This window comes from Botryllus schlosseri, chromosome 16 (genome assembly GCF_051294905.1).
Source record: "Botryllus schlosseri isolate E-star chromosome 16, Bs_hap1, whole genome shotgun sequence".
Classification (NCBI taxonomy): Eukaryota; Metazoa; Chordata; class Ascidiacea; order Stolidobranchia; family Styelidae; genus Botryllus; species Botryllus schlosseri.
Genome location: NC_137251.1, coordinates 13,789,223 through 13,815,123, shown reverse-complemented (window position 1 = coordinate 13,815,123; position 25,901 = coordinate 13,789,223). Strand labels below are relative to the sequence as shown.

General features: G+C 40.9%; 1 protein-coding gene and 1 long non-coding RNA gene across 2 annotated transcripts in view; both read right to left on the bottom strand.

Annotated features, from left to right (window-relative positions):
- Positions 1–25,901, bottom strand: part of LOC145458963 (WD repeat and FYVE domain-containing protein 3-like) — a 60,818-nt gene that overhangs the window by 23,896 nt on the left and 11,021 nt on the right. The window contains exons 10-42 of the mRNA XM_080337476.1: positions 25,340–25,465; positions 25,161–25,273; positions 24,186–24,403; positions 23,372–23,459; positions 23,049–23,185; positions 22,511–22,821; positions 20,322–20,430; positions 19,609–19,823; positions 18,552–18,735; positions 17,924–18,029; positions 12,819–12,931; positions 12,459–12,567; positions 11,723–11,901; positions 11,094–11,331; positions 10,899–11,032; positions 10,476–10,640; positions 10,271–10,417; positions 9,407–9,559; positions 8,608–8,681; positions 8,383–8,547; positions 7,910–8,022; positions 7,605–7,722; positions 7,159–7,275; positions 6,495–6,727; positions 5,296–5,483; positions 4,385–4,573; positions 3,983–4,162; positions 3,345–3,575; positions 1,389–1,629; positions 1,159–1,230; positions 890–1,031; positions 424–507; positions 264–364 (exon numbers count right to left, since the gene is read on the bottom strand). Of these exons, the coding sequence (XP_080193602.1) occupies positions 264–364; positions 424–507; positions 890–1,031; positions 1,159–1,230; positions 1,389–1,629; positions 3,345–3,575; positions 3,983–4,162; positions 4,385–4,573; positions 5,296–5,483; positions 6,495–6,727; positions 7,159–7,275; positions 7,605–7,722; positions 7,910–8,022; positions 8,383–8,547; positions 8,608–8,681; positions 9,407–9,559; positions 10,271–10,417; positions 10,476–10,640; positions 10,899–11,032; positions 11,094–11,331; positions 11,723–11,901; positions 12,459–12,567; positions 12,819–12,931; positions 17,924–18,029; positions 18,552–18,735; positions 19,609–19,823; positions 20,322–20,430; positions 22,511–22,821; positions 23,049–23,185; positions 23,372–23,459; positions 24,186–24,403; positions 25,161–25,273; positions 25,340–25,465 (5,093 nt within the window). The remainder of the gene's footprint in view (positions 1–263; positions 365–423; positions 508–889; positions 1,032–1,158; positions 1,231–1,388; positions 1,630–3,344; positions 3,576–3,982; positions 4,163–4,384; positions 4,574–5,295; positions 5,484–6,494; positions 6,728–7,158; positions 7,276–7,604; positions 7,723–7,909; positions 8,023–8,382; positions 8,548–8,607; positions 8,682–9,406; positions 9,560–10,270; positions 10,418–10,475; positions 10,641–10,898; positions 11,033–11,093; positions 11,332–11,722; positions 11,902–12,458; positions 12,568–12,818; positions 12,932–17,923; positions 18,030–18,551; positions 18,736–19,608; positions 19,824–20,321; positions 20,431–22,510; positions 22,822–23,048; positions 23,186–23,371; positions 23,460–24,185; positions 24,404–25,160; positions 25,274–25,339; positions 25,466–25,901) is intronic.
- Positions 14,999–17,917, bottom strand: LOC145458968 (uncharacterized). Its single transcript, XR_013921246.1, has 2 exons — positions 16,080–17,917; positions 14,999–16,018 (listed from the first exon to the last, which is right to left on the bottom strand). It is a non-coding gene; the product is annotated as an uncharacterized LOC145458968 (long non-coding RNA).

Genomic DNA, 25,901 nt, shown 5'->3' with positions numbered 1-25,901 from the left:
ATATGGACGGTTACCAAAACTTGAGCCTCAAATGATTAGCCCATATTCCATAACCCATCATTATATGGTGGCAGACAACATAAAATTAGCAATTCCCGTCAGTTATCATTGGTAAGCGCGAAGTTAACTGTGCAGTGTGCACACACTGTTCTGTCTCTGCATTAATCTACACCTCCCCATTAATTACAAAATAAATAGGCTTTCGCTGATGAAAAAAGATAAAATTGACTAAGTCGTGCTAAAAGTGACATCAAATTAACAACCTTTGTTCTTGACTGCTGCGCTCTCTGAATCATGGCTGCCGATATTGACATGCCACGTGGTTTGCCTTGGCTCATCTTCCACTCCGAATCCAACGCCGTCACTGAAATTGCGAGGCATCTACCGTAACTTGTTATTACGGTGGTATGGCAATATACATACCTGTCACTTGCAAGCATGAATAGGCAATGGCAGAGTCCGCTGAGAAACAGCTGGTCGTGTCGTCTGTTTTCGAAGATCAACTCTCTGTATAGTGTAATAAAGAACATAAAAAACATGAATAAATGGAAAATAATTGTAATAAAACATAACTGCCCTTGTCACGATTGTTGATATACGAAGTTCTTTTCAATTCTCTACTAGTTGCTGACGATTACCCCTGACGAGTGTCAGCCGACAATATTCGGGCTTATTTCAATATGAATATATGATTCAATTGATTGGATATACTACAGACTTGCAATCTCACACACGAAAACTTCCGACTGTTTATGTGCGGTTTTAAGGAATTGACCACTTTGATCCAAAATTTAAAAAATCAGACTAGTTTTTTCATCGAATATTCATCTGAAAACCAACGAATTAGGTACCATATAAACTACATAATGCCACAAATCTCCACACGCACCTGTTATTAGTCAAATTGTGAAGGGCGTCGAGCACCGTCATTTGCTCCGAGATGCTCTGATGCTGCCTGCTCAGTTGGTAGAGAACGACGCGGTACAAGCTTCTGAACAGGCTATCGATAACAGCCTGCGTGCAACGCACACCTGCAATACAGCAGTATGGAATAAATATTGCAAACAGACACAATTCTCGGGTTCTCATATCACAACTCGCAACGTTTCAAGTACAAATTTAAATATTTTAGCACAGATGACCACATGATTTCCTCACCTTTATTTTTGGCTTGGAACAGCAATTTTCGAATGTTTTCAAACAGTTTTCTTGCATCGTGATTATACATGCCTGAACAAGAACGGAAGGCAAGGTCAAGCGAGGATGGGACCGTTGTTGATGCTGCGACAAGGTTTCCAGGGTGATAATATAACTTGGCGGGAAAGGGCGTTCATGGCAAGCTCTACGCATCGGCAACCCAAAATCACCCCCGGTATAAAGCCTTTTACCTTGCCAAAGCCTGTCCACCACTCTCGACGTAAAATACGCGACGTTCTGCTGGATATTGTCGTACGCCGCGCTGTTGGACTGGCTCTTTTTGCTCGTGGGGTGAGCGTGCGATCCGTGACTTAGCAGAACCCCGCTTTCGCCCATGAAGGGCTCGGCGTCGATGAGGTTCGCGAAAAGATGATCGATGACGTCGGTTTGGAATTCTTTCAGCTGAGCCACGGTGCAACGTTGCGGAGAGAACTGAGAAGAAAAGCAATCTCGATTATAGTCTTGAAAGCAGATTTTAAAAATGATCTAGTGCAAATAAACAGTTGCGAAATTACACTCGCCTGATTGCAACGGGTCAAAAAACTTTGTACGCATGAAGCGCCAGTAAACTAACGCCATTTGATGTACCTACGCTAGCAGACAGAACACAGTAACAAAATCCGATAATCGGTTAATACCACGGTTATAATGACTCAAGTCACAATTTCTTGGTGACTAGACTTGACTCGAGTCATTTTGTGTCTTGACTCGAGACAAGGACAGCCAAGACAGACATTTTATTGCCACTGCAAAGAATAGTAAAGTCACCACGTGATCGTTATTTCGTCTATCAGTCCTGATACTTGGGAAATCGAGCCAGAAACTGTTATGACTGAGGAAAATTACGATGTTATGAATGCGAGCAATTCTATATCACTCGAGTAGTGGATTGAACCGGATAAAACTCAAAACTCAACAGTGAACATAATGACTTGGACTCACACTCGAGTCACAGCGCTATGACTCGGACTCGCCTCTCTACTCACTGACTGGGACTCGACTCGATGGTGAATTGAAAATGACTCGACTTGACTCGAGTCAGAACTATAAAAGTGAGATTGACTTGTGACTCCGAGTCAAGTCCGACTCCATGTCAGCAAGCAGAGGGTCGAGTTTTAGTCATGCTATTATGACTCCAGTCCGAGTCCAAGCCATTGAGTTGACTGCTCGGTTTCAAGTTAAAGTCTTGTTAAGCCCACTTTTTATAACTCTGTTTTGTGATATCGAATGGTTCGCATTTATAGTATACTAATTTTTCACTCTTTTCAAGTACCAGCACGGCAGTACCAATAGACGAAATCCCAATGGTGTGGTTACTTCGCTATTCTTCGAAATTACAATGAAATGTCGATTTTAACGAAATATATTGTTCACGCCATTTTAAGATTTGAGCAATAGAGAGTGTTGTGAACCTTACCCAATTCCCTGAAGTGAAAACCCGAAAGACCTTCGTGAGTCGTCTATTTGTCGTGTGAATTAAATCGTACGATGTTTGGTGCATGTAATCTCGTGGCTATTCGAGATATACGTGTGTAATACCACGTAGAGACATTGATGCATGCATTGGTGATTATTAGCTAACTCGGAAGTCGATATACATTCATGGTTATTTTGATGATTCGGAAGTCGATAGACGTTCATAAATATATTGCATTTTGAACCGTACGTGACATTCAATAAAGTTACAAGTCGGGGAGACGGAAACAAAAAAATATTCGTCAGTGTGATCCATCGAATACGTGTGCAAGAGACAGGCTTGGTGGTACGTCAGCCAACAAGGTCGTACGGCGTGGTTACGCCGGTCGTCGAACGAAAGAAGAAACACGCAGCGAATTGTAAACGCAGCCTTCTTGGAGTCAGATATACAATTACACAACTACAAACATTCGCTCTGCGTTAAATCGATCTTGGAGGTCTGAGTCTCAGGTCATGTGCAATGACTCGAGTCCAAGTCGAGTCAATAGACAAATTCACTCGAGCCGAGTCATTTCCGTATTTTGAGAAAATGACTCGAGTCAAGTCGAGTCATCAGAAAATCGTGACTTGAATCGAGTTATGACTCGAGTCATTACAACCCTGGCTAAGAGCCACTGATCTATACCTAATCAAACAGTTTTTGGGTTGTTAGACAACAGTGTTGGATCTACCTCTAGTATTAGGTCAACAACTTGTCCATGCTTCCCTGCGTTCGAGGAGGGAAGCGACAGAGAATCGAACACAATATGTTGAAGCAGGTTGAATATGAATTTTCTGCACGGGTGGGTTGATAACAGCGCCCCCTTGGAGGAAACGCTGCCCCGGTGTTGCTCAGTGGGTGACGCAGCTGGAGACGGCTGGTCCGTTGACGAGGATGAGGTCGGGTCCACGGTTGCTGGCATCTGGAAAACGTTCGATTTCCAATTAGCCAAGACATCTTTTTTAATTCGGAACTCAATTCAATTTTCTTTGTTTTGCAAATTCAGTAATTCTAATCTAATTTGAAACAATCTGTGCGGCTATAATTCTAATTCATATCCAATTTAATCGGTAAAAATTTCTAGGCGTCCGAATCTGAACTTGTGACATAGGCTATATCCGGTTGCATTCAATGCCTGTCGAAAGTGCTTTAAATTGCATTTGAGATTTGATTTATTTCACGACGAAAGTCTCTCTCAGTGGAGTTTCCACATAGGTTACGTTTAAAAAATTTTGGGAGTCACCTCATGACCATGATAACCCAGCCCCGGCAATGATAATATTGTCCGAGAATGCAAACGTAAAAATGCCAATGCCCTAACAGACTTACGTAAAAATCATCATCTTCCTGCCGCGGAAAGACAGTGGAGCAGAGATAGGAGAGAAAGTCCGGAGTCACAAACGCTGACGCCAGGCTGTTATAGTCGAACTGATAGATAAATATGAACGTCTGCAGCATGACGATGGGGTACGTCTGAATCCAATGCTTGCTGGACTCCTTCATCCAGTCCTGTACATATAATGGTGGCATGCATAAGTAGAGAATTGGGAAGAACATTGCATATCAACAATCATGTGTGATCGAAATTGGATTGGTTTTCAACATCGACATCAGAACAAGTTTGAAATAAGACGGGTTCGGACCCAAAAAAACTCGCTCCTGGCTACGCCACAGTTAGTACTGATGAATCTGAGCTAGCAATGGCTGGGACGGCAACACAAATTCTCTTACCTTGTTTATCATACTGCGGACCATCGACAGAATGACTTGAAACACTTCCACACACATGGCCGTGTTGTTTTGGGGGGATATGCTAGGACCGCTGAAACTGACGCTCGTCTTCAGTTTGCTTCTAGGGCTGGTCGGCCCTGAAGAGGCGTTGTGACCGAATATCAGTTCGTACATCGTGTCCAGATCGATCTACAAAACACAACTGACATAGTCACATAGCAGACTACTTAAATTTACTTTATTCGGTATAGTTTACACTGCATGACAAAGTTGTGACTTGAATCTTGACTTGAAAAGTTTGTCATCAAATGATGTTTTTCGACGCATTTTCAGACATTAATAATATGTCATTGGGTCGGAGTGCTCTTTGAGAGGGTTGAAATTTACATGACACTGCCGTTGGTACCATGTAGGCAAGTAATTATGGATATGGACCATTGTTTATGGTCCTGTAATGGGATTTAAACACAATCAAAGTAATTTTTTTTGGTTGGGCACAATGATTGAAGTGCACAAATGCAAATCGATTATTGCAATGAGCATCTTGGAGGTGCAGAACTTCAATATACAATTGATTATTATGTCGATATTGAAATAAACCCGAATATTTCCGACGTCAGGGGTAATGGTCAGCAACTAGTAGAGAATTGAAAAGAACATCGCATATCAACAATCGCATCACCAAATATTTGTAATGATTTGAGTCAAAGAGTGAGAAATGATTCTTTAATATGTGAGAAGGTAATGAAAGGTGGTTATGGCAACTCTACAGTAAACATTACAACTAGATTACGGGCCTTCACTTTACTTGGCATGATCGCATGACATTTTTTAATATACACTTCTCGTTCTCAGTTACGTAGGGCATCTCTAGAAATCGCTAGCTTTACACTTTGAAATCAAAGCCTCACCTTGTCCGTGGGCGGTGGCTCCGTCATCTTGTCAGACACGGCAAACTGTAGCAACGCGATATACAACCGGGGCGAGTCCATGTGCCGCAGCAAGTTGTAAGTCAACAACTGGAAACCGGGTCCGGGGCACGCGTCGCGAAAAACCTGTCGGTGATATTCCATGTCCTCGCCGGAGCCTACGTTGAAGCCTGAACACAGGATAAGTTAATGTATCTCAAGATACAAATCAGGGCGTGCAAGAAATAGGAGGTTTAAATACAGAAAAAATTTGCAATAATTATTTAATTGCTCTAGATCAGTGCTTCTCAGCCGCCGGTCAACGTCAGCTTTCCAGCCAGACTGCTCGATATATTTCAATGTTATTCGCAATCGGAAAGTGCAAGACATTGAAGACTTTAGTAGTTTAGAACGCTTTCTGAATGTAGAGTTTGCGATTTACTTTCAACTCATCCTACATCACAATGCTGCAAGTCTTGTTCCAAACTGTTTAGAAGCAGCCTATATCCAACAATACGCGAACGCTAAGCAGACTTAGCAGACAATACAATTCATTTGACAATATAATTGAGGAAAATCAGTATCTTATAAATGCGAGCAATTCGATATCACCAAAGTGACATAAAAAGTGGGTTTAACAAGACTTTAACTGGAAACTGAGCTGTCAACGCAATGACTTGGACTCAGACTCGAGTCATAACACCGTGACTCGGACTCAACCCTCTCCTCACTGACTTGGACTTGACTCGGTGGTGAATTGAAAATGACTCGACTTGACTCGAGTCGAAACGATGAAAGTGAGATTGACTCGCGACTCGGAGCCTTGTGACTTGGTTACAACCCTGCGGGACGCTTCCGCTTACCGAATCTGCGGCCAGAGTTCGAACGGAATATATGACTTCCAAAACAAAGCCACTGAGCATATCTATAAAGGGAGAGGGGTTCTTGTCTCCGACTCGATTTTGACGCCAACTAAAATCTTATTCTCATTTTCATTCCCAGGTACTGACAACCCAACCTTATATTTGAGTTCAAAGCCACCAACCAATTATTCGGCCCCCTTTGCAGTAAATATGGGCCGGGACACTAATTTCCAATACTAGCGTAGTCGGCAATGATGGAAGCGTCCCACTGACACTCATCATGAGAAGAATTCAATAAGCCCCAGCTCATCCCATATCCCAATCACAACACTGACTTACCGAGCAAAGATTCCTCCATGTTCTTCAAGATAGCCTCCGTCCCGGCCAGCCAACCGCCAAACAATTCCCCGTGCTTAAACCGTTCGTACGCCGAGCTGTGTGTCGGGGCAGTAGAGTTTGATGCGCCAATACCCGCTGCTACGATTGATGCCGGGGTTGACAGCGCAGCAGCGGACAGCGACCCGGTCGACACAGAGTACGTGTGAGAGCTCTTAGTGCCGGAGGAACCGCACCTGAACCACAGTTGAAGGAACTAGAAAATTTACATCTTTTCTAATTTAGATTAGAATTAGAATGATAGCTACAGTTTTTTTCCAAATTTGATTATAATTAAAATTATTGAATTAAAATTCCAGAATTGAAAGAAATGCAACAAGAACCAAGTTTAGTTCATGTCAAATCGGAGTGCATGCCCTCTTATTTACATTACATAAGCCCGGTTGGGTGTCTTATTGCCAAGACTACTCCAAGTCCATTATTGTATCACAGTCTTGCAGTCTTGTGGTGTTTTGAAATGATGAAATTATTATTTAGAATTAAAATTACAGTATATAGAAGCATTTCACAAATTAGATCACTGACGTATACTTAGAACTATCTCTTTGTCAAAGTCTGACTAGAACACACACAGAAAAAACAAAATTTGAAAATTCCAAGCGCAAACCTCAAAGCTTCCAGCAGCAGTAGAGTGGCCTCGACAATGGTAGAGTCGTGGACGTATTCGTTGAGAAAGAGCAGCATCCAATCCCAACCCAAGGTATATTGAAGCTCGTCGCAAAAGCTGAAACAAAGAAATACGGTATTACTCGCCACTCGGGTTACCTTTATATTACCGTAACGTTCGTCCATGTACAACGTACGTATGTTTGTCATTAACATATATATTATGAACTATTATTCAGTCGAGTACATGAAATTTCTCTATTACTGAATCAACCCACGGTCATAAATTTAGTTAAAATTAGTTACTTCTACTTATAATTGAATAGTGCCCTCAAGACTACATTAATTTGAATATAATTAATTCAACTCGAATACCCTTCATCAGTTACAAGTGTAAGCAGAGATTCAAACGTAAACTACATCTAAGTTTACCGTTGAGAAACGAACCTTGTGTCGGGCTCTCCTGTGTTGCCGTCATGAAGACCCTGGCGCAGCAGGCTCAAGCCCATGTTTCTGATACGGATGTTACGCGCACACACAGGCTTCGAAGATAATCGGACAGTTTCTGTAAGTGGAATGAAGGCCATTCGCAGTTTACACTCAACCAAACAAAACAGAGTCAGGATCCCAGATACTGATGATTTTTTCAGATTCAACTTTACTTCTCACTATCACCATAACAGAAAAAATAGTATTCCGCTGAAATCAAATTCGTTTCGTTACCTTCGGATTTGTATAAAAATACTCCTTACCTCCGGTAGAATTAGACGTCTTGAAATCGCTTGCAATGTCGGCGTTGTCTAACTTTAATTGCTTCTCGCTTTGGTTGACGGGAGGCAGCAACATGACGAGAAACTGTCCGAACCTGCCAAATAGCGCAAGGTTTACGTGTCAGATATTCTTCATATTATCGGAAGCTCAAAGCTTCACCAGTAATCATTCGTAAGTGCTAGCATCTATAACTGCCAGCTTTAGCCCAAAATTACCCAAAGAGATGATTTTTAAATTGTTTGCTTTGACCTTCATCGGTCGGTAACCCGAGATGAAAGTTATTTCCAGCAAAATATACTTGTCATGCGTTGGATTTCAATATGTGCAACAGAAAAACGCGTTCAGTATCGCTCTATGCACACCAATAATAATATCATAACAATTCTCATTAGTTTTGTCACTCTGAACGACAGATTAGCGTCATATCATATGGCGATTTACACAGCCGTCTCACCTCAGTAAGTTGGAATTGTTTCCGGGACATTTCAGAAGGACCTCCAATATTCGAAACACAATTTGTACGGTGCCGTACGACAGCGATGCGTCAGCGAGTAAAAAATGCAGGCAACGCTTCACCATATCTCGTTCGTTGATGATCAAGCAATTAGCACCGGTGTCGCTGCAAAGGTAGAAAATTATAATGGAGGCGAGAAGCAACTACACAATGGGTAATCCATACCTGGACTCAGTCAGTAGCTCATAAATGTGTTCGAGGAGAGACTTGTGCAATTCGTCGGGAGCGTTGTGCCACACCTGTTTAAAAAAATAAAATGTCACCAAAGCAAACAACTGAAAAGAATGTTATCAGCAAAATACATTAATTCAAGTCGCCAATATATAAGTTGAGTATTCCGTGGACTTTCTTGGTGCAAAGAGAAGATTGCAATAATATCAAAAGCTCTAGAGTTTTAAAAGAGACTCTTGTATGTACAGAACTTCAATATATAATTGAATAATATGATACTCATAAGGGGTAATCGTCAGCAATTAGTAGATAATGGAATACAACTTTGTATATATCTGACCAGTTGATTTCAATATGAATATATTATTCAATTGTATATTGAAGTTCTGTAACGGGAAGGGTCACTTGAAATACATATCCTATCTAGCAAAGGTAGTTAATGGCGCACTGGGGCACCGTCGATACTGGATATGAATACATAATTGAAGTGGGGTATTAGTTTTTCACTCCAAATCAACTTGCTGTGAGCCAGGTATGACGAACACCAACGAACCCGCTGATATGATCTGCTCTGCTAGAGCAGACTTCTAGAAAACAAGTTATTAGTAGCTATTCAACCTGGAGATTACATTTACAACGTCTGGGTGTTGTCGGAGGTGGGGCGTGGTACATGATTTGGAAAAGGTGCTGTATTAACTCATTCAGAGCGAGTTATCATTGCCATTTAACGCCAATCGCGTTGTTTCAAATTACTTCCCAATATAACAAGATAGTAGAGAAAACTAAAAATCACCTCAAGATCGCAGAGCAGATCTTCGAAAGCCGTCACGTTTGGAATGAACGCCGATTCGCGTCCTGCGTCTACAGTGCCGGCTAGCGAATACGCGAGATGCAGAACGTGAGAGTTGAGCAAGTGCCTTTTCCGTCTCAAATGCATCGCCAAAGCCTGAAACAATCAATTGATGAGCTGAAAGAGAAAACTAGCTTGACATATATGTCTATATAGCAGGATTTCGCCACAGACCAAATTGCTCTCATCACAATATCGATTGCAAGAATACATTCATTATAACTACGAGACTTTTTGGGTGCCTTGTATCATAAGTGATCGGCACTGAAGGATTTCAAACAGATTCCAAAGTGAAACCGATATTATAAGATATGATGTATAACAATCAGAAGAACGAGCCAGGACAGAGGCACACAAAAAGTAGAACAATAATGCATTCTTGCAATGGATGTTGTGGCGGTCAAAGCATTAGCCATTGCTACCCAGGTTAATGTACTTCCAAGTTATGTCAAAATTACTTCAAGCAGAAGGTCTGTAGGATGCCCAAGCAAGTAGTTTCAATTAGTTTAAGGAGGAGCTGGATACTCGCATGCTGAACATTCATCTTTATGGCTTATAAAAAGTTGCAGCGTGATATAGGGGTTACTTCGTATGGTCGTTTTACTTGTTACGATAACAATTTCGCTCAAGAACTTATTTAGAAACTACTTTTTACTTGACAAAATACAAAACGAAAAAACTGAGCAATTATGATCAAGACATTGTTTAGTAGAAGTAGAACTAGTCCAAACACACTTGAAGTGTCACAAGCATACAAAACTGCATGTCCACCCTGAACCTATCAAAGAGAAATGATAGATAACCGACTTGATATCCTCTCTTCTTGTCCATTTCCATGGCGGCCGCTTCGTTATTTTTCACGATGCAAACCAAACTCTTTACAGCGGCATAAAGTCCTTCCACGTCGGTGGCCATGGAGACGAGATTGAGTATGATGGCCGTGCCTCCAACGTTCTGCCGGAATACCAAGTGCTGAAACTAAGCTTTTGGTAACATGGGGTGCGCGTTTTACCTGCAGCACTCTTGAAATCGGTCCAGGCGCAAAGCTACGTACGGCAGCAGATGCCTGATCGAAGACAGTCACGGCTCCGATAGCCCTTGCAGCTCCAGGCATGTGCAGGCACGAGTTTCGAATCAGTAAAATTGGAGTCAGCCCGTCATTAACGCTCAAATGTAGCTGGAATGAAAACAATTTCCCGGGTAGAACATTAATTGCAGCAGAATCTTTGTTACTGTACAGACAATGTTCACTGCATCTTAGCTGGGACCGACGAAAGTACGGAGTCTGCGTTTTATATGAACACTGTGCCAAGCCAGTTTGTATAGATCTGTGGTTCGCAACCTCGCTTCAGATACAATTCCATACTAATAAGCAATACTGATAAGCTACACATACTGATACGCTCCGCAGTATCTTGCCGCAACAACAACGAACCTCTGTTGCGATCGATTTACTGTCGACTTTATGACTCTGCCGTCGGAGTCTTAAACAGGACGCGGTCTCGCAGGCGTGAGCGTGCAGCGAGAAGCAAACGTGTTCCTCGGTGAGCAGAGGTCCGAAATTTCCGTCTGCAAACAGTCGAGATATCAGATCGTAAAAACATGCACACATCTCCAACGCGAAACCCACCTGACAACTTCACCGATTGAAAGTTTCCGACATAAGACGGACCCAGCCAGTGCTGCGAGAGGATGTTAGCTGCCGTCGTGTACGATGAGTCGTCCGCAATATGCAACGACGCTAATCGCCACAGAAGGGTCGATTCCGCACGTAGGCAAGGTGGCGTTCCGATGTAGCCCATCACTTGGACAGTGGCGTTTGCTACGTTTGACGCATTGCCGCCTGGGCTGTTGTGAATGTATCTCAACTGAAAACAGAAGGCAGAGAGTGTCTGATGTCTTGGTTCCGTTTAAGGCTAATTCCATTATAATTTAGGAGATTTTTAGACATTTGTAATGCATACCCTCAGAATTTTCCAATATTTGCGGACCGCTTTTGGACGGTCCCATACCCACTCAAGCACTTTGTCACTGATCAGTGAACACCTCTGTTATTAGCTCCTTACATAAAATAATTTCCTTGGAAGGGGCAAGAAGTTTTACTGCACCACTGTAGTTGAAATGTGGGCTTGACGATATTATATTCAGAATTGGATTTTACCGAAACATAATTTTTACCCATTTTGTTGTTACTCAGACAAAAAAGTTTAGTCGCTATTCGTACAAACGTAAACATTACACAGCAAAGAAACAAGGTACCTTAGCAGAGCCGAGTTGTTTCCCGTTGAGATAAACGACCGCGGTACTATGTTTCAGCACGGTCGCTTTAGTCATGACGACGACTAAATGGTGCCAGCGTGCTTCGTGTAACAAATTGTCTGTTGAAAAGCTAGCCATCGCAGATATGAGCTCGGATCCGGGTTCCAAGTCTCCTGGACCTTTGATTGATCATAAGTCAAGTCACCAGGTAAATGGGTTACACAACATTACCAGTATGTCAGTCAGAGCTAAGATAAGGACCAGGGAGACATTGATTTCTACGCTGAAAGGCTCAAAACTAAGCATGAAAATGGTAAATGTCGCAAAGCTAAGCTTGGCTTGTTTCTCACTACACAGTTCTCCTGTGGTATTTTCAGAAGAATCAGAAATTTGACCAGAATTAAAACTAGAGCATGGAAACATTTCACAAATTACGCTAGACCTAGATTACCGACAACTCAGTCCAATCAATTTAATTTGACAACTAGCATCATCTAGGCATGTAAGAAGACTGCTTTACGATACAAAAACAGCATTATTTTTGAACAACAAAAATAAGCCCGACATCCCAATAAAAATATCACATGCGATAAACAACACAATCTGTGTCGAAAAAAAACAACAGGATATACATGCAAAGCCAACAAACTTTGAAAAGTATCATCCAACACAGTTTGCGATATGATTTCATTTTCATATATGCCACAAGCAATTCAAAATCGCATATGCATCTCACCCATATGATTGAAGATATTCTCATGGGTGGATATGATTACGTTCTTGTTTTTCGCAGCAATATGAATAGATAAGCATGAGTATTGCACTGAATCTTCTTGACGGGTGACCTGAACATCGACAGAAATAAGTGCCGATGGCACTAGCTATTGTGTCCTTATGATAACCAAATTAAAAAGCATAGCTGCCAGGGATGATGTATAGAACTTGGAACAATATTTTTGTAATGCGAGATTTTAGTTCGTTAAATCTACCTACTGAGCTAAGCAATGGGCCACTTGGGTTACTTCCAGTATCAACAGTAGCCTAGCAAAGAGCACAAGAGTATGTAGGCATTTGAATATCTCAGCGAATCGTATACCTCTCTAGTCACGGTAAGAATTCTGATTGGATGGAGATTTTTCGAACAAAATTTGTCAATGTAAATCCAAGATGACACTGTCAATCCGGCTGGCGGTGGAAACGTTCTCTCCCCTAGAACACAATTGCAGGAATGGTTTAGTGGTGGGTTATGTTCAACAAAATGATTAAATTAGTGTTCCCATTATCACAATTCTTGGCGTAATGCTTGCTTAATAATGCATGCCGAGAAATTCCCTGTACATTAAGGCTGTTCCAAAATAACTTTTTTTTTAGATTCCAGCCATTCAGTCATTGAATTGTCGGGTTACCCCAAAAATCGCTGCATACCAAATTTGATTCAATTCTAACAAGTATAGGGATCCGCAGATCCAATTAATATTTTTAATTTATACAGAAAAATTTTACAAACATTTTTTTAAATTTTTCTGTCAACCCCATGAAATTGTTGAGCTGTCTTTGGAGACGATGCAAAAAAATTTGACTCAATTCGGACTAGTAGAAGTGGAGTTGTCGGAATTTTTCGTTGATAATCCTCAGATTATCCACCTATCAAGGATAATCCGAGAACTATCAACGAAAAATTCAATGATTGCAAATGTGCTTTTGTCATTTTGCTACAGAAGTTTAACCCGATTATAGATACGGTAGATGCATTCTATCGCGTATTGACAAATTGTGTGTTATTTTTGCGTTTCTCTCCTTATGGTTCACACAATACTTGTAAAATTTAGAGGACGGTGGAACTACTGGGTTAGAACTTCACAATTGAACTCTCGAGTCGAGTTCACTTAAACGTTTCTCTCGGAACAATGGTATATGGTCAGTTAGTCATCAATCTATGATAAATCACTGTGTTCAACGATGAACTTTATAATTAATCACAGAAGTACAGGTAACGATCATCTCCGGGCAAACAATGATGAATACGGCTCTTCCACCGGTATTGTAAAGCCTAGCAATAACTGTAGAGTTTGATCAAGAAAATGTTGTTGCAAGAGAAACTATGAACAGGAAAACAGAACTTTAGAAAGAGAATGGAAGGAACAGTTTGCATTCAGCCATAATGGAGGTAAGCCACTTTGCCTTATCTGTCAAAATTAGCTAAATAATTACATAGCTTGAAACGTCATCACGAAACAAAACACCAAAACTTTGCCACGAGTTACAGATTTACAGAATAATAAGATTACAGAGCAGAAATCTTCCTTAAAGGTTCAGCAGCACTTGAAGAAGCTGTACCTCACTGCCCTGACGTCATATCAGCCTTATTTCAAATACCTTACCACTCAAGTGAAGACGCGCCGTATCATCAATCCCCATGCATGCAGACCACACAATAATATACTGCATTAGATAGCCTACATTAGATTGCGATGGAATAGATTCGTGTGTTTTAATTTTTGTGTTGTGGCTCTTTTAGTCACAAGATTTTTGATAAATGACTTGCGCATGACGAAGGTCTGCCCACCCCTGAAGCCCCTTAAGCCCTTAAGCAATTAAATCAATGCTAAGTCAATATTAATGTTAAATTTAGTGATTTCGTCACAGGCAGTTGTATAGTCAATAAAATTAATATGCATATTTGGCTACATAGCTAGTTCATGAGTTTTTAAAAAAACTCATTGAGAGAAAATTTTTCTGTTGATTTTTTGTGAAAACTCAACTTGTGAGAGTATTTCAGTCAATTATTCACACTCGCATCAGCAAAAAGCAATAGTTTCGGGATGAGGTGAACCCTATGTGATGACATTGTAGTTTTACAGATTCTGCAACGGCGAACTTGTGGCATAACCAATAGCATCATCGTGGTGATATCACAAATTGGGGCTAAATTTACAGGTATATAGTCAGTGACCTGAACATGAGTCCCACAGCTTTTCAAAGACGTGTAAAATCTGGGACTTGTCAATGGCGAATTAACACATATTACATGTATATACCGTTGCAGTGGAATCAGAGAAGCTGGTGCCGATTTTTAGCATTTTGGGAACGTCCAGTTTTTGTAAGATTCTTTTCTTCTTTTTTTCGGCCATACGCTGGCCATTCTTATGTTTGACACAATGCATGTAAATGAGCAAAAGTTTGCTGTCGCCATGTTACTATTAACAAAACTATTCCAATCCACAGCGGGTGAGACTCAACAGGGAAAATCTATTTATTATTCAACGGAACAAGAACTCAAGACAATATTTTTCTTCAACATTTTAATAAGAAATTGTCACAAATTAGTATCGACAAAGAGCAGTAAGTGAACATATGTATTTGAGGTGTGCGTATTAGCAACAAAATCTAGCTTGATACTTTCAGCAACCATGTCTTCAAGCCAATAGTAAAGAAATGCACGAAAATCGCTTGTCATCGCAAATATTGAATGCACCCAAGGAATAACATGTCTAAACGCAGCTAAATATCAGTACTACTGATTCTTGTCACTAAGAAAAGGTAATGATATCGAATCATAGCAGCATTGTACGTGTCCCTATGTACAGATCGCAGCATTTCATACAGAAAATGCATCGTCAAATAATTTTATCCTACAAAATTTCTGTGTAACCCAGATGTAGTCGTGCAAAATTCAAATTGTTTGCAATAGAAGTTATCAAACAGTCCATTAAGCTTTAGGTCCCCAATCGGGGACCGAGTCAGGTAGAAGCTTATCAGCTTTAGCCTCAAATTATGTGGCAAAAGGTTCTAACAGCATCACGGTCCATTCATTTCAAGAATATATGAAAAGAAATTAAGTCTAAGGTGATTCCATCCGAGCAAACATTTCTGCATTACCAGATGACTGTCGGGCGTCCAAAATATAAATATCTTACAATACAAACGAGTCATTAGGAGTTCCTTAAACTTTAGGTCTCCAAACGGGGAATAAGTCAAGTTGCAGCTTCACAACTTCAGTCGAATAGGTGCATGGTTCCCGGAAGCCGGAATCAAAAACACCAAGGTCATTTCATGATATGCTTGGTACTCAAAAAATACTCAAGGCAAATACAATTAACTCTAGCAACCACCGAGTGTTGGGGCAAGAATGACCGTTTTGAGGTCGTCAATCATAAGTCTCCCTGTAAAAAGGCTGCATCCTCCACATATCCCCTTATATTGGGGTCGTCCAGTTTCTCTGCATATCAAGGATGCCAAGTATCCTCACAGGTCCATTGATGCTGGTATCAATTTGTCATCAATAGTTCATATGAACTGCAAAACGAAGTAAAAGAATAAACGCACTGCAAGGAAACACACAAATCATTCACATTACCTGTAGATATATCCTCAGCGCTGCTGGCTTGATTCTTCACTTCACATTGCCAGTTTGTTTCAAACACAGCTTGTGTAAAGCTATCAGACTGTATTCACACTTCCCCAGTCATTAAAGACTGACTACCACCCCTCAACACTCATCCAATATATACACATCCACAGTTTATTTACGATACCTTAACCAGATAAGCTACACTTAATCACCATGTCAATTTTCACAAAGAGACAACAGAGTTCAAAAGAGTTAGCTGCCGAAAGTAATACAATACCGTCTACGTCATTGTAGGCACGTCAAACGGGTGATAGCACAAAACCATCCTTTCTCGTAGACGCAAATTACTTCTAATCTTGTCCTCCATTCCCTAAGTAGGACTTGTGATGGAATTTTTGCTGGTCTCACACTAAACTATCCCATAAACGAACGACTGCCCACAGTAATCAAGTGTAAATATTGCTGACGGGAATCTCATTAAGTCCCATCTATGAATAGCTTGAAAACAGATTCACACCCTGCCATCTCATCCATCAAACAATGCCCGCATACCGACCTCTCCGCAACCCTATTAAGCCGAATAATAGTCTTAATGACTAGGCTTACCACAATCCAGATCAAGGCGAGCTTGCCTCAATGTCGACGTGATCAAATTCCTTCCAGAATTTAGATTGCGAAACAGATAGCCATATTTTACTCATAGCCACCATAGATTTAAAAGCGCTTTGTTTTAAGCATCCAGTAAATAATCAATACTGTTATCTAGATGGATATTGGAGTTTAATAGAAACAACAGTAACACCTGGGGTAAGGAATTAAAAAGTGTCAAATAAGACACATAGAAAAGCAGTTTTTTAGGATAAAACAGTGGTTTAACACGAAATCCAGGGGTTCGCTGATCTAGTCTCAGGGGTTCAGCAGAGGTCAAGACACGCCAGGCAACTCACACAGCAGAAATCACACAGACTCGCTGTAAATATTCATTATATTATAATCTTCATGTGGCGCTGTTGATGAACAGTTCATTATGTGCACCAGTATTCTGTAGTAACATGTTAGATGTGTAATGCGGTACATTTTTGTTTTAGTGGTTGGCTGAAGGGTTGCTGATTAGTGTAAGGGTTCACCAGGTTAGTAAGTAAAGGATACAGACCGCAGCCCTAGAAGGGAAAAACTTTAAAATGACATTACCTCATCTGCTATTCGCAGACAGTAATAACTTTTTTCCAAGTCACAAAGTTATACAAACAAAATAAACATACTGGTAGAAAAAAGACGCAAAACACAATTTCTACAATTTTGCTTTCAGGGTCTCTATACTGAGTCGAAAATGGTGATCTAATACTTCCCAACCCAGTACATGTTCACATCAACAAAAGAACAATAGCAAACCAGGAGTATTGTCCGAAATACGTATGCGCCGGTCGGCATACGTAATCTCAAGAAACACGAGAAGCGCAAACGCCGGCATCATAACATGTAAACAAATCGCGATTACATCCTAACATTGTTCCACACGCATCAAACACCTACCGCGCCGCGAATTGACGCAAACCACCTCCACACAGGACAAGCACCAGTCCGGTTCCGCGAAACCACAACGCAACCAACGGAAAAATTACAGCACAGGTACCAAGCCATGATGTAATGCCTTATTATTACCACTGTGTTAAGTTAATGAATCATTTCACCACGGGAGGGCTTCCAGCACTGAAACAATCAGTGATGTAATAGCAAAGCACTTGTAGTCCTGTTTAAAATGACTCATGTCGGCTGTTGAGCAACTCGAAAATGGCGGCAAAAAGTAATTTGAGCCGCGTGAAATCACATTTGTAAATTTACATTCTTACCTCCGCTTCCTATACCCGATACGTTGGCGGTTTCAGTTTGCCCTGCGCTGGGAGCGTTTGATGTGATTTGCGGGAAAAGGCTGGGGATAAACAGATAGCTGCACCCCTGCAAGGCACGTCAAAATGATCAAATAAAGGTCAATCGACCAGTGGCTCTAAACGGGTTTCGCCGTGCTAGACTCGGGGTTTTGGCCGGGGTCAACGCACACAGTCCATACTCATACAGAAGCGACAATGGCTTGTATTAAATATTCATAAAAATCTTTTTGTTTAGTGTGAAAATTTTATTTTAATGGTTTTGCTCTTCCAACACTGTTGTTTATGCACAGTTCACAGTACTTATGAAATAGAAGGGTGTGTGTATATTTGTAACGAACGCAAAATGACACCAGAAACAGGTAGAGCCTTTGAAAATATATGTAATGGCCACCACACAGGGGCTCATCCCACATGACAACCCCAAACAACTGACAACTTTTTAAAATCAAAATTGTAAAAATTAAGTATATTTGGTTAAAAACAGCCTACTGGAAGTGGAAGTAGTCTATAAATATGATTGAGCTGGTATTGAAAGACGGTAAACCTACCGGCGTACTTTGAAAAAGTATGACACAGCACTACCGCGTACCTGTTGCACCATGTCAAATTCCAAAAATTCCGGCATTCTGAAATAGCTGGTGGCGTCGTCTTGGAACGACATGTTCCTCGGGGTCGCCATCGACACCAAATTCTTTACCCGCGACAAGCTTACCGGGGCGCCGCGAATGAAGGCGTCACGACAGTGCAGCGGGTCGCCGATTCGTAAAAATTCCCTAAAAAGCCAATGGCGCGCGTGAAACCGTTTCATATCAACGAGTTTCTACGTGGGAAAACAACATGTGCTACTTGAAAGGCTGCCAGAGTACAGTTGGTGCAAATGTATAAAATCACTGACTAAAGATCCAAGGACCAAGATCATAACGTAGGAAATTCAAAGGCATGGGCGAACAAAAGTTACAGCCAAACAGATAAAATTGACTGATGACAGAACGACAGGGATGAGCAAATTTAATGTCTTCAAATCCAATTCCAAGAAAATAAAAATTCTTAGAAATTCCATGTCCTTACCTACTCGGAAATCGCTACTTATGCTTGTAACAGAGTAAGTAAGTGTTCAAGTTAGGGCTTAGGGTTAGTATAGCAGTTATGGTTATGGATTAAGCGGTGGTTCCCAACCTTTTTCCCCCCTATCGATCTCGACACAAATTTTCGCCCCTCGTACTTACGAATACGAAAAAGAGGACGCATAATCGGGAAGTTTATCCACCTAACTCTGGTCGGTGGTGAATTTACTAAAAAAATGCCATTTTTTCGAGGTGGTGAGCGCTCGGAAAACTGGTTTCCGCGTTTACTTAAAGTTGAGGTGACCTTTTTTTTCGCGTCATATGCCGAATAAGCCTGCTTCACATGCATTTTATAATCATGTTAATTAAATATATCTCAAACATTCAAACATTCAAACATTTTCGGCCCTTGCTTCTCAAAATCGGCCACTGGGGGGCGATATTGCTCACGTTGGGATTAAGGTTTAAGTCACGGTTAGAGTGAAGGCAAAGAAACAGTTAGGATTTGGGTTCACCAAGTACCAAATTCAATTGTAACCATTTCTGAGACAACGACACATTACTACTTCCCGCACGACCGACCTTAATTCCGCAGGCGCGATGGTCTGCGTCGCCAATCTCTCCATGACCCTCTGCACGATTGCGTTGAGCGGATGGGCTTCGTGTGACAGCACGTCCGAGTACGTTCGCAACAGCGTCGACAGCAGTCCGCTCTTGCAAAGGATCTGTTCGTTACGTTCCGATTCCAGAAGGCCGTTGATCTGTTCCAGCATGTAATGCTGGAGATCGATTTGCATCTGAAAGTGCGAACACCCTGGTCAGATGCATAGCTGGCCAGCTAGAAAATTTTCAGCTTTTCCAGACTAGATCAGAATTAGAATTACAACCACACACTTATATTTCAAAATAAGGTTAGAATTAGTATTACTGAATTAAAAAGAACTACAATAAAGATAAAGTTCAGTTTATATCAGTACGTTCATTAGTTCCCTTATTTTTCACTAGGAGTATCATGTTTTTGGAGTTTGTGTAACCAAATCTGAACTTGACTATTGGAATCAGGATTCAAAAATTCGGATTTGTATTTGAATATCTAAATTTACTTAAGTTAAAGCCTAATCCACGCTTTTCTAAGCCAGAATCAGGAAGGGGCTAATTAGTTTTATTGTGTTCCCAAGTTAATTAATGTTTTATACTGATCCCTACGTTAATTAGTTAACCAATGATCCCATGTTGATTGACTCCGTTAGTTTCATTAGATTCAAACACAGCAACCAAAGCGACCAACGCCGTACCTGTCTGGAGTAATTCGGAATCGCAGGTATGAGTTGCACCATGATGTTAACGACAAGAGAATGGTAGCAGCGCGGAACGTGTCTGTGCGATGGAGAATGATCGGATTGACTGAAAATAAAACTGTACTTTAAATCTAAAACAGTTAACAGGCGTTTGGCTGCACACCACAACAGATAACCATATGACATCACATGTAATATGCATTTGCACATCGAAACTAAGAAGTAAGAACAGTCTGGTAAATTAGTCTCTACATGTCGCAGCAGGGAATACCCATTACCATAATATACATCGGCTAGATAAGATCAACTATCACAAACACACGAATGCACTAACCCAATACTTTTAACCTTTTTGAGCTTGCGGACCAAGTAGAATTCAGGGTTGTAACGACTCGAGTCACGATTTTCTGATGACTCGATTTGACTCGAGTTATTTTTTCAAAATATGGTAATGACTCTACTCGAGTCAATATGTGTATTAGGGCTGTTCAAAAATAACCTTTTTTCCTGAATCTTGCGGGTTACTTGATTAAATCGTTAGGTTGCCTTAAAAAATGACGCACACCAAATTTGAATTCATTCCAACCAATATTCGCGGATTTCGTAGAGTTTGAAAATTTTGAATTTGCCTAAAAATGCAAAAAAATTTTTTTCCAATTTTCCTTCCAACCTTATGAAATTGTTGCGCTGTCTTCAAAAACGATGCAAAACAAATTTGACTCAATTCCAAGCTGCAGAAGCCGAGTTATTCAAGTTTTTCTTTGATAATTCTGGGATGATCCACCAATCAAGGATAATCCCAGAATTATCAAAGAAAAACTGAAATAACTCCACTTCTACGACTTCGAATTGAGTCAAATTTGTTTTGCATCATTTTTGAAGACAGCGCAACAATTTCATAAGGTTGGAAGGAAAATTGGAAAAAAGTTTTTTTTTGCATTTTTAGGCAAATTCAAAATTTTCAAACTCTACGAAATCCGCGAATATTGGTTGGAATGAATTCAAATTTGGTGTGCGTCATTTTTTAAGGCAACCTAACGATTTAATCAAGTAACCCGCAAGATTCAGGAAAAAAAGTTATTTTTGAACAGCCCTAATGTGTATTGACTCAACTTGGACTAGAGTCATTGCGCATGACTCGAACCAAGTCATATGACTCGAGACTCGGACGACCAAGACCGACACCTATTGGGATTTTGTCTATTGGTACTGATACTTGAAAATGCGACCAGAAACTGTTAAAAGTGAGGAAAATTAGTATATTATGAATGCGAACCATGCGATATCACCAAGTAGAATTATAACAGTGGGTTTAACAAGACTTTAACTGGTAACTGAGAAGTCATCACAATGACTTGGACTCGGAGTCGAGTCACAACACTATGACTCGGACTCGAACCTCTGCTCGATGACTTGGACTCGAACTTGACTCGGTGGTGAATTGAAAATGACTCGACTTGACTAGAGTCAAAACTAAAAAAGTGAGATTGACTTGTGACTCGGAGCCTTGTGACTTGGTTACAAGCACGGTAGAATTACAAAACAAATTTTGCAGATCTGTGAATCTTAATAAATAAACATGAACCATAAATCTAATTACAGCAAACGTATGCGACTGGAGAGCAAATATTGTGAACTTCATTAAATAGTGCCTTCGTGATATCACAACTGTTACAATTGATACTATTGAAGTGTTTGCCAAGACGGAGTCATTTTAAAAACCACCAACTTGATTTTCATTGCTGGATTTCTTTCGAAAGGAATGCGACCTTGCGGTTTGCCAGCCTTAATTACACTGCCAAATGTCTCTAAATCGTAGCCTACTGTGGAAATTCTACTGTGAAAATTCAACGTTTAACTATACAAATGGTCTCAAGTTATGAGCCAAGTTGAAAGATAATTTTAAACAGTTTCGTACAACACTTGCTGTATTGTGAGTTATGATGACGCCAAATCCAAAGTAGACCAAAGTAGTCTATATTACGAGATCCCATAGAAAAATATATTCTAAATATCTTCATCAATTTACAATTGGAGATTTCCTTTCTCAAATTAACATACAAGCGTCCAACATTACGCATCTCGTAATTGAGATATAAAACGGTAGTATATTCGGAAACTTGACACAGACAGCCGGATGAGAACCCCTGGATCATACTAAATAGAATTTCTCTAGCAATACACACTTGCTGTCTCGAAGCGTTCCCTTTTTAGAGTCGTCCGGGAAGGAATCGATGGCAAGAAGGTACAAGAAACGAAACACTGCCACGACGCTGACCGATGTCGTGTCCCATTTTTTATCAGAATTCAACAAGACCAACGGGTTGACGGCGGCCAATGGTATCTCCAAAACGGGTGGGTCTGACACCGAAACCGTGGATTCGGACGCAGCAAGAGACGAGGGTTCGGAGGTCACGGAATGCGTCTTTTCCATGTTATTCTCGTCGGCAAAGCAGCCGAGGTGCAGCACGGCGCTCCGTAAGCTTTCAAACCTAACCTGGAAGCAAACGCAACATAAATTAGGGGCGTAACTGCACAGATCAGGATGAAGCCCAATACTCGATTCAGAATATGTCATGTACTAGATGTTGCCCAGCACTAGCTACCACGTAACTCTATCAGAGAGGATTGTAAGGACAGTGTCCCTGGTAGTGAGGATGAGTATTTTTCACACGTTTTTTCACACTCCACGTGTTCAACGTTCCATAAAGCATTACTACGCACCTCAGAGTGGAAAAATCTCTTATTTGATGGGAGTCTGAGCGCGACGCATAGAGTATGAATGATAACTTCCAACAACTTCAGCACGTCGCCAAATTCCAAGGCCGCCCAGAGACCGACAGACGGATATTCCAAGCATCCTGCAATGTATATGTGTTACATGCGCTGCACAGCGACAAATATAATCGACTGACAATAAGTTTTTCATTCACTTACGGCACTCGAGAAAAACAAATATCTTATACCTGACGGAAATCATTTCAATCCATACCGAGGTAAGATATTGAGAATTGCACGTGACTGACCATAGCTAATAACGCACTCACCTTCAATAGAAACCAGCGCCGATATCACATTGATGAAGCCGCCAACTTTACGAAACATGGCTCGCGCGTCTCTGCTTTGTTCGATAACCTTTTTTCGACATACAAAAATAGAGGTCCTCCAGTTAGCACAGGCTAAACTGGGATGCATGGATCTCTTGGGGTCCGTGGACTAGTTTTAAGGGGTCCATGAAAGGCCAATGTTGAAAGTACAACTAAAAAACTACATTGTCCATACTTAAAAAATCTGTCCTTATTTGTGCCTCACTTATCCTTACTTTATGTTATTTTCAGTTATCAACACAGCCCACTGGGATAATACAAACACTAATTATTGCACTCCGAACTGATAATCTGGCCTTGACAAAGTCTGAGCAAAATTGATGACCCATTTTCAGGTAATAGGTAGCTTTTTAGGCCCGAACTGGATCAGTGGCGGTGATTAGGACTGTGCGAAAATGATGACCATTTGTTTAGTCATAAGTAGGGCGATCATTTTTTAACTAAATACCGTGAAATTGAGAATTTTAACATTTTTGATAGGCAAAGAATTAATTTTGACACATTTATACCATGTTTCAGTCCCAGGTAGGGTAATTTTTTACATCTAAAACATGAAAAATCCTGACTCAAAAACTGAATACTTCCACATTTTTTACATTCAAAAGCTTCATCTTGACACAATTTTGACACACAAAGAACTTTGGTAGCTAAATTACGCATTACTGCCGAATAAGTTGAAATTGTAGTTACAGTTCCTGATTGGAACTGTCTGTCCTTACATACTACCATTGGTAAGTAAGGGGGAAAAGCGTACCTTCACCAGGGATTTCAAAATATCCCTTTTCAGAGTCAGGTCTTTCGGATGCACCGTGCTCAACAGACCCAAGAGCGTGCCCATGTCGTCGTCGTCGGACGATGACCCGTGGGGCTTCAGTATTAGCGCTTCGATGATGGTCAACGCTTTGGGGCGGCTTTCCGAGCGCGGGACCAGATTGTGGGCGCACCGTGCCCCGCCAGTCTCTCGAAAAACATCTACGATCGACAAAGAATATATTTAATAAATCGGTGGCTTCTAAACATTTTAGGCTCACAGAGGTGTGCTGAGCCCGTCTTGATTTCAATAATGAACAATGACCATTATGACTCAGACTCAACCCATATCTCCCTGACTTGGATCGGACTTGACACGGTGGTGAAGTAAAAATGACTCGACTTTACTCAAGTCAAAGCTATGAGAGTAAAATTGACTTGCGACTCGGAACCTTGCGAATTGGTTACACCCTGTTCTAATCTAGGCCGGCATAAATTTATCGTCTCCTGAAAGCTAGAGGTCATCAGTAACAAAGTAGATCTGCTTTTCAGCAGTACCCAACTTTCTCCACTCAAGTATGTTTGGATGGTGTGCTACTTTTACTTCAACAGCTTTTCGATTCTGATTTTTACACACTTGATAACGCCCAGCGAAAAGTGTTCGACTACATGTCGAATTCATAAAAAAGTTACGTTGGCGTAATGCACAGCAATTTTCCCTGATTTGATCTTCCTCACATGGATTGTAAATACATCTTAAGAAGAAACCAAACAGTCAATTGGGCAAATTTTCGACCCTGTCACACCCATCATACAGTTTTGCCTCCCACGGCACCCTTGTCTCGCAAAATGGCCCCCATGGTCAATACGGTCCACTTTGAGACGCGCTATATTAAATCTGAGAAATTTCAATAAAAATTGACTTCAAATGTGGTAGGTGATGACATGAAGCATATTAAGAAATCAATACCGTACTCACTTGCGTTAGCCGGGCAGTTTCTAACCAATTCCGCGAGGACGTCCATGCACAGACGGCCTAGTTTCGATCTGTTATCTTCCAATTCGTCCGAGCTCTTGAGAATCGCCGCATATCTACCCGGCAAGGCCAGCGTAAAAAGCGTATAATGCTACTCATACTAATATCAGTATGTTACATACTTATGAAGGCACGTCACGAGAACCTCCAGGATGCCAACCTCGCGGTACACATCCCTGTACATCTGCGGGTTGCTGCACAGGATTTTCCGAAGGCTTTCGACGCATGCTACGCTGCACCATGGAGACCTGACCACGAAAAGATATAGTTGACATTGAGAGCCTCGAAAAAATGCACCCGTCATACATTAATGTTGGTCACCATCCTAGAAATATCCCGACCAAGACATGTAAATTGCGGTTATGCACGAAATATATATTGTATTCTAAGCTTAGTAAGATAGTTTGGTCCAAGTGTTCAAAAGAAATTATGCATTGTAGAATTAACACGTATGAAAAGTGGCTTCTTGCATTGCCCTGCATGAGATGGTACAGCGGGAAAGCAAATTTTGACAATGTGATATGTTTCTACAGATCAGTTACTGTAGCTTACAGGGTCTGAGATCTCAAATTGCACACGATGGTTCACGAAAATAAATGTATTTTACATCATAATAATTTCCACAAAACTGTTGTAAAACCTCCGTAAGTCGGACTCTCCCTTTACGGCGTGTATTGACATACT